Source organism: Leuresthes tenuis, unplaced genomic scaffold (genome assembly GCF_036924035.1).
Source record: "Leuresthes tenuis unplaced genomic scaffold, fLeuTen1.0.hap1 SCAF_22, whole genome shotgun sequence".
In the NCBI taxonomy this organism is placed as follows: domain Eukaryota; kingdom Metazoa; phylum Chordata; class Actinopteri; order Atheriniformes; family Atherinopsidae; genus Leuresthes; species Leuresthes tenuis.
In genome coordinates, this window is record NW_027325376.1 from 77501 (window position 1) to 92133 (window position 14633).

The 14633-nt window shown below is 48.5% G+C and overlaps 1 protein-coding gene across 1 annotated transcript in view; it reads right to left on the bottom strand.

Moving 5' to 3' along the window:
- The window catches only part of LOC140282078 (phosphatidylinositol 4,5-bisphosphate 3-kinase catalytic subunit alpha isoform), a 62631-nt gene that overhangs the window by 14752 nt on the left and 33246 nt on the right, over positions 1-14633 (bottom strand). Inside the window, exons 11-19 of the mRNA XM_072376628.1 lie at positions 13701-13786; positions 5543-5648; positions 5301-5453; positions 5085-5216; positions 2954-3078; positions 1690-1771; positions 1371-1535; positions 1187-1290; positions 994-1093 (exon numbers count right to left, since the gene is read on the bottom strand). Coding sequence (XP_072232729.1) covers positions 994-1093; positions 1187-1290; positions 1371-1535; positions 1690-1771; positions 2954-3078; positions 5085-5216; positions 5301-5453; positions 5543-5648; positions 13701-13786 — 1053 coding nt within the window. The remainder of the gene's footprint in view (positions 1-993; positions 1094-1186; positions 1291-1370; positions 1536-1689; positions 1772-2953; positions 3079-5084; positions 5217-5300; positions 5454-5542; positions 5649-13700; positions 13787-14633) is intronic.

Genomic DNA, 14633 nt, shown 5'->3' on the forward strand with positions numbered 1-14633 from the left:
GTTCTCAGGATCAGAACAGGAGTCAGAGCCTTCAGTTCTCAGGATCAGAACAGGAGTCAGAGCCTTCAGTTCTCAGGATCAGAACAGGAGTCGGAGCCTTCAGTTCTCAGGATCAGAACAGGAGTCAGAGCCTTCAGTTCTCAGGATCAGAACAGGAGTCAGAGCCTTCAGTTCTTAGGATCAGAACAGGAGTCAGAGCCTTCAGTTCTCAGGATCAGAACAGGAGTCAGAGCCCTCAGTTCTCAGGATCAGAACAGGAGTCAGAGCCTTCAGTTCTTAGGATCAGAACAGGAGTCAGAGCCTTCAGTTCTTAGGATCAGAACAGGAGTCAGAGCCTTCAGTTCTCAGGATCAGAACAGGAGTCAGAGCCCTCAGTTCTTAGGATCAGAACAGGAGTCAGAGCCTTCAGTTCTCAGGATCAGAACAGGAGTCAGAGCCTTCAGTTCTCAGGATCAGAACAGGAGTCAGAGCCTTCAGTTCTCAGGATCAGAACAGGAGTCAGAGCCTTCAGTTCTCAGGATCAGAACAGGAGTCAGAGCCTTCAGTTCTCAGGATCAGAACAGGAGTCAGAGCCCTCAGTTCTCAGGATCAGAACAGGAGTCAGAGCCTTCAGTTCTCAGGATCAGAACAGGAGTCAGTCTTCAGTTTTCAGGATGAGATCGGGGGCGGAGCCTTCAGTTCTCAGGATCAGAACAGGAGGCATAGGGTTCAGTTTTCAGGCTCCTCTCCTTTGGAAGCAGCTACCTGCTAAATTGCAGGACAACAACACTCCCTGCTTTAAGATGAAGCTTAAAACTTTTAACCCTTTTGTTTTAATTTTTGATTTCTTGATTTTATTTAGAATCTAACTGCTTTCATGGGAGTCTCAGAGTTTTTATTCCCATCTTTACTCCTTGGCTGATATCTGTTTAACTTTAGCTTCTGCTCTGCAAACAATTGTTTGAAGTTGAGTTTGAGCATTAGAGAGAACAAATACATTGAAGAAAAACTCACCTGTCTGTTCAGGTGTTTCAAGTACATTCCGCAGGCTCTGCAAAAAGCCTCCAGCAGCAGACCAAACCTTCTGGAAACTGTCTTATTGTGCATCTCTGACCTGTGAAAACATTTCTGGCTCATTAGACACAAACACACAGGCAGATGTGCAGAAGAGGTAACATTGGGGAAACAACAGGAAGATCACACTGACTTCAGGTGCCAGAAGAAGAAGTGTCCTATCCTCTGATTGGTCAGAGCTTTCTTTATAAGGAACCGAGCCAGGGGATTGTCCAGGTACATTTCATACTTTAACACCTGCTGACACAAAGATCAGTCCCGACACATCTGATCACACGATAACTCTGTTGAAGGTAGGTGTGCAGGTATGAACGCACCTGTACGAGCTGCAGCAGGTACTGGGACAGCTTGTCATCTGGCAGACCCTGAACCAGGCAGCGCAGAGCAAAGTCCCGCACCATCGGGTCAGGAAAGTTACAGTCCAGCAGCTCCAGAGCTGACTCTGGTTGCATCAGAGGCCACTCCCTCAGCAGACAGTACATCTGGGGGTGGGGGGCAGGTGAGTGAGAGGTCAAACCCGAGGTTAGGTATAGTTACTCCTTTAGTTATTGAGTTAGTAGGTTAGGGTTCGTTTGTTCTTTAGTTAGTGAGTTAGTAGGTTAGGGTTATGGGTAGTAAGTTCCTTAGTGACTGCACCTGTGAAACTTCATCTCTGGAGTTCCATTTGACAGAAAGAAGCAGCTTAGGGAGAGACTCTGGGATGTTCACACAATAATGTCTGCAGGTGGAGAGAAAAAGGTAGGGACAGATGTTATAATAATCAGAGGTAAAGGCAGGCAGCTAACGTCACAGGTAAAAATTACCCCAGATTAGAAACATTTGGGACAAAATGAAAACACAAATAAAATAAGTAAGTCTTTGGTTTCCTCTGACTTTTTTTTAATAACAGACAGTTTGAGGCAAACATATGTCACAATTAATCTGATCAGCTTCTTGTCTTTACTATACAACTACTTTCTAAAGTTGTGTTTTACACCTGTAACATATTAATAAATAGAACAAGGCAGTTTTGGGCTGACAAAATCATGATGGTATTTCAAACAGGTAACTGGAACCATGTAACCAGGAGGCTGCATCAAGAACCGTCATTCATCAGCAGCTGATAGAAGCACCTGGACAAGGGATTACTGTGGAAACCTTTGTCCAGCACCACAATACAGAGTTCCATTCACAAGCTTTACTGTGCAGGAAAGAAGCCTGATGTTAACCTCGTCCACTTCTCTGGGCTCGGAGGCGTCTGGGATGGACCGTCACACGGTGGAAACGTGTGCTGTGGTCAGACCCATCAGTATTCCACATCTTTGGTGGAAGAAATGGAGCAAAGAGCAAAAGCAGCATCCAGCCTGCTGTCAGCAACCAGTCCCTGCAGCCAGGCTCTGTGATGGTATGGGGTTGGATCAGGGGGCAAAGCTCATTTCCACTTCTGTGACGGCAGCATTAATGCAGAAAAGCTCACTGAGATTTTACAGCAACATATGCTGCCTTCAAGGCCACATCTTTTCCTGGGACGTCCCAGCATTGTTCAAGCAGACCATGGAAAACCACATTCTGCCACAGTCCAAAGGCCTGGCTGAGGAAGAAGAGGTACGGGTGCTGGACTGGCTGCCTGCAGTCCTGACCTGTCCCCAGCAGAGAAACAACCACCCCCCCGCACTGCTGCACACCTTAAGACCTGTTTAAGGAGGAATGGGACAAAATAACAGCTGGAACTCTGCATCACCTGGTTTCCTCAGAGTCAGAGCGGCTTTAAGTGTTGGCAGAAGGAAACAAAGTGGGAAAAGATTTACTGTCCTGACTGTTTCTGATTTGGGGATGCATACAGATGACATAAACATAATAATTGATGAATAATTGTCTGATTGACCTTTCACCCGTGTTTCCATATGAGCCCCACCCTCACCTGTGTCTCCAGAGGAAATCCTTCTCCTGCTCCGACAGCTCGTACAGAGGATCTCTGGAGCAAAGAGAGTGAAGCTGTTCTGCATCAGTGGCTGAAACACTGCTGTCACAGGCCAGACGACTACTCTGAGGGGGACACAGAACCTAAATCAGATGAAATCTGAATCTGTGATTTCTACCAACAGTCCACTCACAACCTGAAATCTCTCTGTGATTTTTAAGTCTCTGCAGGGGTTTCTTACCTGGATTTGGTTAATTAGTCTCACTCAGCAGTGAGGCAAACAACCCCCAAACTCCACAAAGCTAGCTTTACTTAATATTAGATCTCTGTCCAATAAGTCACTGTTAGTTAACAACTTCATAATTTCACACAATTTAGATTTTCTTTCTCTGACAGAAACATGGTTAACAGAGAGCACAAGTGCTGCTTTTCTTAATGAAACAGCACCCCCCAAATTTTAGTTTCATGGATAAATGCCAAACTGTGACTGGTGGGGGAGAAGCTGCCTTACTTAAAGATACTTTCCAGTGTAAAGAGATCTCATTTCACTTCTTTTGAATATATTAATATAAGAACAGACTTAACAGAACGTCCCTAAAATTCTTAATCATTTACAGATCTCCAGGATACTGTGCAAGTTTTATTGATGATTTCTCTGAATTATTGTTTGTTATCTTGACTGATTTTAACCATTTTATCTTGACTGGGGATTTTAACATTCACATAGATAATATGACGTATGGTAATGCTAAAGAATTTTCTTCTGTGCTGGACATGTTTGGTTTGTGGCAACATGAAACAGAACCGGCCCACCTCCGAGGTCACACTCTGGACCTGGGGCCTCATGTAGAAAGATTTCCTACTGAAACGTGGCCTACTCTCAAACCAAAATTCCCTCCAACATACAAAAATATCCAGATGTATCAATGTGTGCACACGCATGAATCCAAGCACATTTCTTTTGTACATCCCAATCAACGTGGAATTTAGCGCACATGTCGGAGTACCCGACTCCTCCCTGTCCACTCCTCCCTGTCCACCCCCCTACTTAAATATGCAAATCATATTCAAATTATATTTAAAACATTCACACCACACAGACAAACAAGAAAACTAATCTGTTTCTAAGACCTAGAAATAACTCTGATGTTATGTCACAATTTAATATTTTTGATTTAAAAATCCTGGAGGAAACAGTTTTCCATTTGAAATCAACAACTTGCACTCTGGACACAAAACCATCTGACTTTTTAAAAACTGTTTTTACCTCAGTAGAAAGTTATCTCCTACAAATACTTAACAGCTCACTGGCATCAGGCATTTTTCCAAAGTCACTAAAGATAGCTGCCATTAAAGAAGAGAAGTCTAGACTTATCTATGATGAACAACTACAGACCTGTCTCTAATCTCTCTTTCATATCCAAGATTACTGAGAAAATTATATTTAACCAGCTCAATGATTTTCTGAATGAAACTTTCAATCAGCTTCCGACGTCATCACAGCACTGAAGCAGCTCTGGTCAAAGTGTTAAACGACATCAGGTTGAATACTGATTCTGGTTATGTTTCAGTCCTGGTTCTGTTGGATCTCAGTGCTGCGTTTGATACTGTTGCACAGGCTGGAAAACTGGGTTGGACTTTCTGGTCCTTAACTGGTTCAGTTCCTATTTAGAAGGCCGGAGTTATTTTGTAACAATTGGCAGCTATGAATCTGAGCGAGTGGCCATGACTTGTGGAGTCCCCCAGGGGTCAGTTCTTGGACCTCTTCTGTTTAACTTGTACATGCTCCCTTTGGGTCAGATATTGCAGAACTTTAACATCAATTATCACAGTTATGCAGACGATACACAACTTTATGTGTCTCTGTCACCAGACGGCTGCAGCCCAGCAGACGTACTGTGTCAGTGTCTGGAGGAAATAACACTCCAGCTTGGTTCTGGAACCGGAACATTTTGGAGCCAGAGAAAAGTGTCTGAATACATCTGGACTTAAAAGATTTCAGGTTTTGAAATATTACAAAATGACCAAATCCAACAGAGTAAAGTGTCACTCTGCAGTGACTGTGAGTTCTGATCCAATAAGTGACGTGAACCTGGCTTGGTCAGTAAATGTGAGGAACATGAGAGGTTACCAGTCCATGGCAGTAGTTGTAGCCCAGCTCTCTGCTGATGGTCCAGTTGGCGTGTTCTTCGATCTGCTGCTCGTCAGGAAACACCACCGTATGGTTGAACCAGGTGAACTCCAGCTCCACACACGGAGTCTCCTGAACACCACAGCACCGTCGATCACATCGATCAGTCATTGATCAACAGCCAATAAAGAAACTTCAGCAGACACACAAAGGCACCTTGTTGGGGTTTGCACCGGCAACTCCAATGGGATTGAGCAGGTCCTCGAGCCCATGAGGGACGGGCCAGAGACCAAGGGCCACTTTACCAGAGACCAGGATGTCCTTGTAGTCAAAGAAGTTGACGTTCCCCCAAGCCAGAGGACAGTGCTCCTGAGGACAGGCGAGCAGGAGGGAGGCAGGGTCAGACATCAACTCGCCAATAACTTCATTGGTTTCCACCTATATAATTCCTGTCCTACCTCCTTTGCTCCTTTCCTTCCTTTCACAGAACAAATGGACAGACAGAGTCTGGCTGAGCGAGGAAGATCCGCTACGTAGATGTCGTAAGTCAGCCACTCATTCCACCTGCAGAAAGGTAACGCACGAGTCAGACAGGTGTTCGCCGTGTGTTCATTCCACCTGAAGACAGGTAACGCACGAGTCAGACAGGTGTTCGCTGTGTGTTCATTCCACCTGCAGACAGGTAACGCACGAGTCAGACAGGTGTTCGCCGTGTGTTCATTCCACCTGCAGACAGGTAACGCACGAGTCAGACAGGTGTTCGCCGTGTGTTCATTCCACCTGAAGACAGGTAACGCACGAGTCAGACAGGTGTTCGCTGTGTGTTCATTCCACCTGCAGACAGGTAACGCACGAGTCAGACAGGTGTTCGCTGTGTGTTCATTCCACCTGCAGACAGGTAACGCACGAGTCAGACAGGTGTTCGCCGTGTGTTCATTCCACCTGAAGACAGGTAACGAACGAGTCAGACAGGTGTTCGCTGTGTGTTCATTCCACCTGCAGACAGGTAACGAACGAGTCAGACAGGTGTTCGCCGTGTGTTCATTCCACCTGAAGACAGGTAACGCACGAGTCAGACAGGTGTTCGCTGTGTGTTCATTCCACCTGAAGACAGGTAACGCACGAGTCAGACAGGTGTTCGCCGTGTGTTCATTCCACCTGAAGACAGGTAACGCACGAGTCAGACAGGTGTTCGCTGTGTGTTCATTCCACCTGAAGACAGGTAACGAACGAGTCAGACAGGTGTTCGCTGTGTGTTCATTCCACCTGAAGACAGGTAACGCACGAGTCAGACAGGTGTTCGCCGTGTGTTCATTCCACCTGAAGACAGGTAACGCACGAGTCAGACAGGTGTTCGCCGTGTGTTCATTCCACCTGAAGACAGGTAACGCACGAGTCAGACAGGTGTTCGCTGTGTGTTCATTCCACCTGAAGACAGGTAACGCACGAGTCAGACAGGTGTTCGCCGTGTGTTCATTCCACCTGAAGACAGGTAACGCACGAGTCAGACAGGTGTTCGCTGTGTGTTCATTCCACCTGAAGACAGGTAACGCACGAGTCAGACAGGTGTTCGCCGTGTGTTCATTCCACCTGAAGACAGGTAACGCACGAGTCAGACAGGTGTTCGCCGTGTGTTCATTCCACCTGAAGACAGGTAACGCACGAGTCAGACAGGTGTTCGCTGTGTGTTCATTCCACCTGAAGACAGGTAACGCACGAGTCAGACAGGTGTTCGCCGTGTGTTCATTCCACCTGCAGACAGGTAACGCACGAGTCAGACAGGTGTTCGCTGTGTGTTCATTCCACCTGCAGACAGGTAACGCACGAGTCAGACAGGTGTTCGCCGTGTGTTCATTCCACCTGAAGACAGGTAACGAACGAGTCAGACAGGTGTTCGCCGTGTGTTCATTCCACCTGAAGACAGGTAACGAACGAGTCAGACAGGTGTTCGCTGTGTGTTCATTCCACCTGAAGACAGGTAACGCACGAGTCAGACAGGTGTTCGCCGTGTGTTCATTCCACCTGAAGACAGGTAACGCACGAGTCAGACAGGTGTTCGCCGTGTGTTCATTCCACCTGAAGACAGGTAACGCACGAGTCAGACAGGTGTTCGCTGTGTGTTCATTCCACCTGAAGACAGGTAACGCACGAGTCAGACAGGTGTTCGCCGTGTGTTCATTCCACCTGAAGACAGGTAACGCACGAGTCAGACAGGTGTTCGCTGTGTGTTCATTCCACCTGAAGACAGGTAACGCACGAGTCAGACAGGTGTTCGCTGTGTGTTCATTCCACCTGAAGACAGGTAACGCACGAGTCAGACAGGTGTTCGCCGTGTGTTCATTCCACCTGAAGACAGGTAACGCACGAGTCAGACAGGTGTTCGCTGTGTGTTCATTCCACCTGAAGACAGGTAACGAACGAGTCAGACAGGTGTTCGCCGTGTGTTCATTCCACCTGAAGACAGGTAACGCACGAGTCAGACAGGTGTTCGCTGTGTGTTCATTCCACCTGCAGACAGGTAACGAACGAGTCAGACAGGTGTTCGCCGTGTGTTCATTCCACCTGAAGACAGGTAACTCACGAGTCAGACAGGTGTTCGCTGTGTGTTCATTCCACCTGAAGACAGGTAACGAACGAGTCAGACAGGTGTTCGCCGTGTGTTCATTCCACCTGAAGACAGGTAACGAACGAGTCAGACAGGTGTTCGCCGTGTGTTCATTCCACCTGAAGACAGGTAACGAACGAGTCAGACAGGTGTTCGCCGTGTGTTCATTCCACCTGAAGACAGGTAACGAACGAGTCAGACAGGTGTTCGCCGTGTGTTCATTCCACCTGAAGACAGGTAACGCACGAGTCAGACAGGTGTTCGCCGTGTGTTCATTCCACCTGAAGACAGGTAACGCACGAGTCAGACAGGTGTTCGCTGTGTGTTCATTCCACCTGAAGACAGGTAACGCACGAGTCAGACAGGTGTTCGCCGTGTGTTCATTCCACCTGAAGACAGGTAACGCACGAGTCAGACAGGTGTTCGCCGTGTGTTCATTCCACCTGAAGACAGGTAACGAACGAGTCAGACAGGTGTTCGCCGTGTGTTCATTCCACCTGAAGACAGGTAACGCACGAGTCAGACAGGTGTTCGCCGTGTGTTCATTCCACCTGAAGACAGGTAACGAACGAGTCAGACAGGTGTTCGCCGTGTGTTCATTCCACCTGAAGACAGGTAACGAACGAGTCAGACAGGTGTTCGCTGTGTGTTCATTCCACCTGAAGACAGGTAACGCACGAGTCAGACAGGTGTTCGCCGTGTGTTCATTCCACCTGAAGACAGGTAACGAACGAGTCAGACAGGTGTTCGCCGTGTGTTCATTCCACCTGAAGACAGGTAACGCACGAGTCAGACAGGTGTTCGCCGTGTGTTCATTCCACCTGAAGACAGGTAACGCACGAGTCAGACAGGTGTTCGCCGTGTGTTCATTCCACCTGCAGACAGGTAACGCACGAGTCAGACAGGTGTTCGCCGTGTGTTCATTCCACCTGAAGACAGGTAACGCACGAGTCAGACAGGTGTTCGCCGTGTGTTCATTCCACCTGAAGACAGGTAACGCACGAGTCAGACAGGTGTTCGCCGTGTGTTCATTCCACCTGAAGACAGGTAACGAACGAGTCAGACAGGTGTTCGCCGTGTGTTCATTCCACCTGAAGACAGGTAACGAACGAGTCAGACAGGTGTTCGCCGTGTGTTCATTCCACCTGAAGACAGGTAACGAACGAGTCAGACAGGTGTTCGCCGTGTGTTCATTCCACCTGAAGACAGGTAACGCACGAGTCAGACAGGTGTTCGCCGTGTGTTCATTCCACCTGAAGACAGGTAACGCACGAGTCAGACAGGTGTTCGCCGTGTGTTCATTCCACCTGCAGACAGGTAACGCACGAGTCAGACAGGTGTTCGCCGTGTGTTCATTCCACCTGAAGACAGGTAACGCACGAGTCAGACAGGTGTTCGCCGTGTGTTCATTCCACCTGAAGACAGGTAACGCACGAGTCAGACAGGTGTTCGCCGTGTGTTCATTCCACCTGAAGACAGGTAACGCACGAGTCAGACAGGTGTTCGCCGTGTGTTCATTCCACCTGAAGACAGGTAACGCACGAGTCAGACAGGTGTTCGCCGTGTGTTCATTCCACCTGAAGACAGGTAACGCACGAGTCAGACAGGTGTTCGCCGTGTGTTCATTCCACCTGAAGACAGGTAACGAACGAGTCAGACAGGTGTTCGCCGTGTGTTCATTCCACCTGCAGACAGGTAACGCACGAGTCAGACAGGTGTTCGCCGTGTGTTCATTCCACCTGCAGACAGGTAACGAACGAGTCAGACAGGTGTTCGCCGTGTGTTCATTCCACCTGAAGACAGGTAACGCACGAGTCAGACAGGTGTTCGCCGTGTGTTCATTCCACCTGAAGACAGGTAACGCACGAGTCAGACAGGTGTTCGCCGTGTGTTCATTCCACCTGAAGACAGGTAACGCACGAGTCAGACAGGTGTTCGCCGTGTGTTCATTCCACCTGCAGACAGGTAACGCACGAGTCAGACAGGTGTTCGCCGTGTGTTCATTCCACCTGAAGACAGGTAACGCACGAGTCAGACAGGTGTTCGCCGTGTGTTCATTCCACCTGAAGACAGGTAACGCACGAGTCAGACAGGTGTTCGCCGTGTGTTCATTCCACCTGAAGACAGGTAACGAACGAGTCAGACAGGTGTTCGCCGTGTGTTCATTCCACCTGAAGACAGGTAACGAACGAGTCAGACAGGTGTTCGCCGTGTGTTCATTCCACCTGAAGACAGGTAACGAACGAGTCAGACAGGTGTTCGCCGTGTGTTCATTCCACCTGAAGACAGGTAACGCACGAGTCAGACAGGTGTTCGCCGTGTGTTCATTCCACCTGAAGACAGGTAACGCACGAGTCAGACAGGTGTTCGCCGTGTGTTCATTCCACCTGCAGACAGGTAACGCACGAGTCAGACAGGTGTTCGCCGTGTGTTCATTCCACCTGAAGACAGGTAACGCACGAGTCAGACAGGTGTTCGCCGTGTGTTCATTCCACCTGAAGACAGGTAACGCACGAGTCAGACAGGTGTTCGCCGTGTGTTCATTCCACCTGAAGACAGGTAACGCACGAGTCAGACAGGTGTTCGCCGTGTGTTCATTCCACCTGAAGACAGGTAACGCACGAGTCAGACAGGTGTTCGCCGTGTGTTCATTCCACCTGAAGACAGGTAACGCACGAGTCAGACAGGTGTTCGCCGTGTGTTCATTCCACCTGAAGACAGGTAACGAACGAGTCAGACAGGTGTTCGCCGTGTGTTCATTCCACCTGCAGACAGGTAACGCACGAGTCAGACAGGTGTTCGCCGTGTGTTCATTCCACCTGCAGACAGGTAACGAACGAGTCAGACAGGTGTTCGCCGTGTGTTCATTCCACCTGAAGACAGGTAACGCACGAGTCAGACAGGTGTTCGCCGTGTGTTCATTCCACCTGCAGACAGGTAACGAACGAGTCAGACAGGTGTTCGCCGTGTGTTCATTCCACCTGAAGACAGGTAACGCACGAGTCAGACAGGTGTTCGCCGTGTGTTCATTCCACCTGCAGACAGGTAACGAACGAGTCAGACAGGTGTTCGCCGTGTGTTCATTCCACCTGCAGACAGGTAACGCACGAGTCAGACAGGTGTTCGCTGTGTGTTCATTCCACCTGCAGACAGGTAACGAACGAGTCAGACAGGTGTTCGCCGTGTGTTCATTCCACCTGAAGACAGGTAACGCACGAGTCAGACAGGTGTTCGCTGTGTGTTCATTCCACCTGAAGACAGGTAACGCACGAGTCAGACAGGTGTTCGCTGTGTGTTCATTCCACCTGAAGACAGGTAACGCACGAGTCAGACAGGTGTTCGCTGTGTGTTCATTCCACCTGAAGACAGGTAACGAACGAGTCAGACAGGTGTTCGCTGTGTGTTCATTCCACCTGAAGACAGGTAACGAACGAGTCAGACAGGTGTTCGCCGTGTGTTCATTCCACCTGAAGACAGGTAACGCACGAGTCAGACAGGTGTTCGCCGTGTGTTCATTCCACCTGCAGACAGGTAACGCACGAGTCAGACAGGTGTTCGCCGTGTGTTCATTCCACCTGCAGACAGGTAACGCACGAGTCAGACAGGTGTTCGCCGTGTGTTCATTCCACCTGCAGACAGGTAACGCACGAGTCAGACAGGTGTTCGCCGTGTGTTCATTCCACCTGAAGACAGGTAACGCACGAGTCAGACAGGTGTTCGCTGTGTGTTCATTCCACCTGCAGACAGGTAACGCACGAGTCAGACAGGTGTTCGCTGTGTGTTCATTCCACCTGCAGACAGGTAACGCACGAGTCAGACAGGTGTTCGCCGTGTGTTCATTCCACCTGAAGACAGGTAACGCACGAGTCAGACAGGTGTTCGCTGTGTGTTCATTCCACCTGAAGACAGGTAACGCACGAGTCAGACAGGTGTTCGCCGTGTGTTCATTCCACCTGAAGACAGGTAACGCACGAGTCAGACAGGTGTTCGCCGTGTGTTCATTCCACCTGAAGACAGGTAACGCACGAGTCAGACAGGTGTTCGCCGTGTGTTCATTCCACCTGAAGACAGGTAACGCACGAGTCAGACAGGTGTTCGCTGTGTGTTCATTCCACCTGAAGACAGGTAACGCACGAGTCAGACAGGTGTTCGCTGTGTGTTCATTCCACCTGAAGACAGGTAACGCACGAGTCAGACAGGTGTTCGCCGTGTGTTCATTCCACCTGAAGACAGGTAACGCACGAGTCAGACAGGTGTTCGCCGTGTGTTCATTCCACCTGAAGACAGGTAACGAACGAGTCAGACAGGTGTTCGCCGTGTGTTCATTCCACCTGAAGACAGGTAACGCACGAGTCAGACAGGTGTTCGCCGTGTGTTCATTCCACCTGAAGACAGGTAACGCACGAGTCAGACAGGTGTTCGCCGTGTGTTCATTCCACCTGCAGACAGGTAACGCACGAGTCAGACAGGTGTTCGCCGTGTGTTCATTCCACCTGAAGACAGGTAACGCACGAGTCAGACAGGTGTTCGCCGTGTGTTCATTCCACCTGAAGACAGGTAACGCACGAGTCAGACAGGTGTTCGCCGTGTGTTCATTCCACCTGAAGACAGGTAACGCACGAGTCAGACAGGTGTTCGCCGTGTGTTCATTCCACCTGCAGACAGGTAACGCACGAGTCAGACAGGTGTTCGCTGTGTGTTCATTCCACCTGCAGACAGGTAACGCACGAGTCAGACAGGTGTTCGCTGTGTGTTCATTCCACCTGCAGACAGGTAACGCACGAGTCAGACAGGTGTTCGCTGTGTGTTCATTCCACCTGAAGACAGGTAACGCACGAGTCAGACAGGTGTTCGCTGTGTGTTCATTCCACCTGAAGACAGGTAACGCACGAGTCGGACAGGTGTTCGCCGTGTGTTCATTCCACCTGAAGACAGGTAACGCACGAGTCAGACAGGTGTTCGCTGTGTGTTCATTCCACCTGCAGACAGGTAACGCACGAGTCAGACAGGTGTTCGCTGTGTGTTCATTCCACCTGAAGACAGGTAACGCACGAGTCAGACAGGTGTTCGCCGTGTGTTCATTCCACCTGAAGACAGGTAACGAACGAGTCAGACAGGTGTTCGCCGTGTGTTCATTCCACCTGAAGACAGGTAACGAACGAGTCAGACAGGTGTTCGCCGTGTGTTCATTCCACCTGAAGACAGGTAACGAACGAGTCAGACAGGTGTTCGCCGTGTGTTCATTCCACCTGAAGACAGGTAACGCACGAGTCAGACAGGTGTTCGCTGTGTGTTCATTCCACCTGCAGACAGGTAACGCACGAGTCAGACAGGTGTTCGCCGTGTGTTCATTCCACCTGCAGACAGGTAACGCACGAGTCAGACAGGTGTTCGCCGTGTGTTCATTCCACCTGAAGACAGGTAACGCACGAGTCAGACAGGTGTTCGCCGTGTGTTCATTCCACCTGAAGACAGGTAACGCACGAGTCAGACAGGTGTTCGCCGTGTGTTCATTCCACCTGAAGACAGGTAACGCACGAGTCAGACAGGTGTTCGCTGTGTGTTCATTCCACCTGAAGACAGGTAACGCACGAGTCAGACAGGTGTTCGCCGTGTGTTCATTCCACCTGAAGACAGGTAACGCACGAGTCAGACAGATGTTCGCCGTGTGTTCATTCCACCTGAAGACAGGTAACGCACGAGTCAGACAGGTGTTCGCTGTGTGTTCATTCCACCTGCAGACAGGTAACGCACGAGTCAGACAGGTGTTCGCCGTGTGTTCATTCCACCTGAAGACAGGTAACGCACGAGTCAGACAGGTGTTCGCCGTGTGTTCATTCCACCTGAAGACAGGTAACGAACGAGTCAGACAGGTGTTCGCCGTGTGTTCATTCCACCTGAAGACAGGTAACGCACGAGTCAGACAGGTGTTCGCCGTGTGTTCATTCCACCTGAAGACAGGTAACGCACGAGTCAGACAGGTGTTCGCTGTGTGTTTGTGTGGCTGTTACCTGGGGTTGGAGCAGGGAACTCTCTGTGTATTAACGTTGTCACAGAGGGGCTCTCCTCCATGATAGATACCTGTCCTCACATAGATCTGCACACACAGGAAAACAAATGAAAGGAAGTTATATCTCTAATAATAGCAGGTGATCACTGCCTGTGAAGATATATCACATCACATTACATTATGTAATTTTACATTAACTTTTTCAACATTAGTATTTGGTAATATGTTAAATGTTGGAAATATTTACTAGAAAAATACTCTTGATGTTGGTGTCTAAAGCCCTAATGAACACCTCTACCTCACCTCTACCCCAACCCTACCATTGAACACACAAACTAAAAAAAACAACTCTAAGGCCAAAAATAACCACCTCACAGAAACAGACAACAACGATAAGTAACTAAAAAAGCACACGGAAAAACAAAAATACACAATGACCACAGAGATTCAAAAAGAGACTTCAGACTGCAAATCAAAACAAAACAAAACACAAGAACCGAAAAAAAACTAATACCACAAAAAAGAACACACAACAATAAAGATGAAAAAAAAAAAAAACAATACAAAAAATACCAAAAGGCTATAAAAGAATATTCGAAACACAAAACTGAGACAAAACAAAAGATGAAAAACAACACTAAAACTCACCAAATCAATAAAAAATAACCATTGCAATAAAAAAAACACCAGAAATACACAACCACCACAAATATAAAAAAAACAGCACCACTAACTAAAAGACCAATATACAACCACCATAAAGTTAATAGAGGAATATCAAAAACACACCTAAGAGACATAAGAAAATCATTTAATTCAATTCACTTTTACTTCTTCGATTTTTTAATTAATCTCACATCAGAGATACAGTCCAATTACAATCCAATTTATTGTGATTAATTTATAATCTGATCAAATCCAATAAATTAAATTC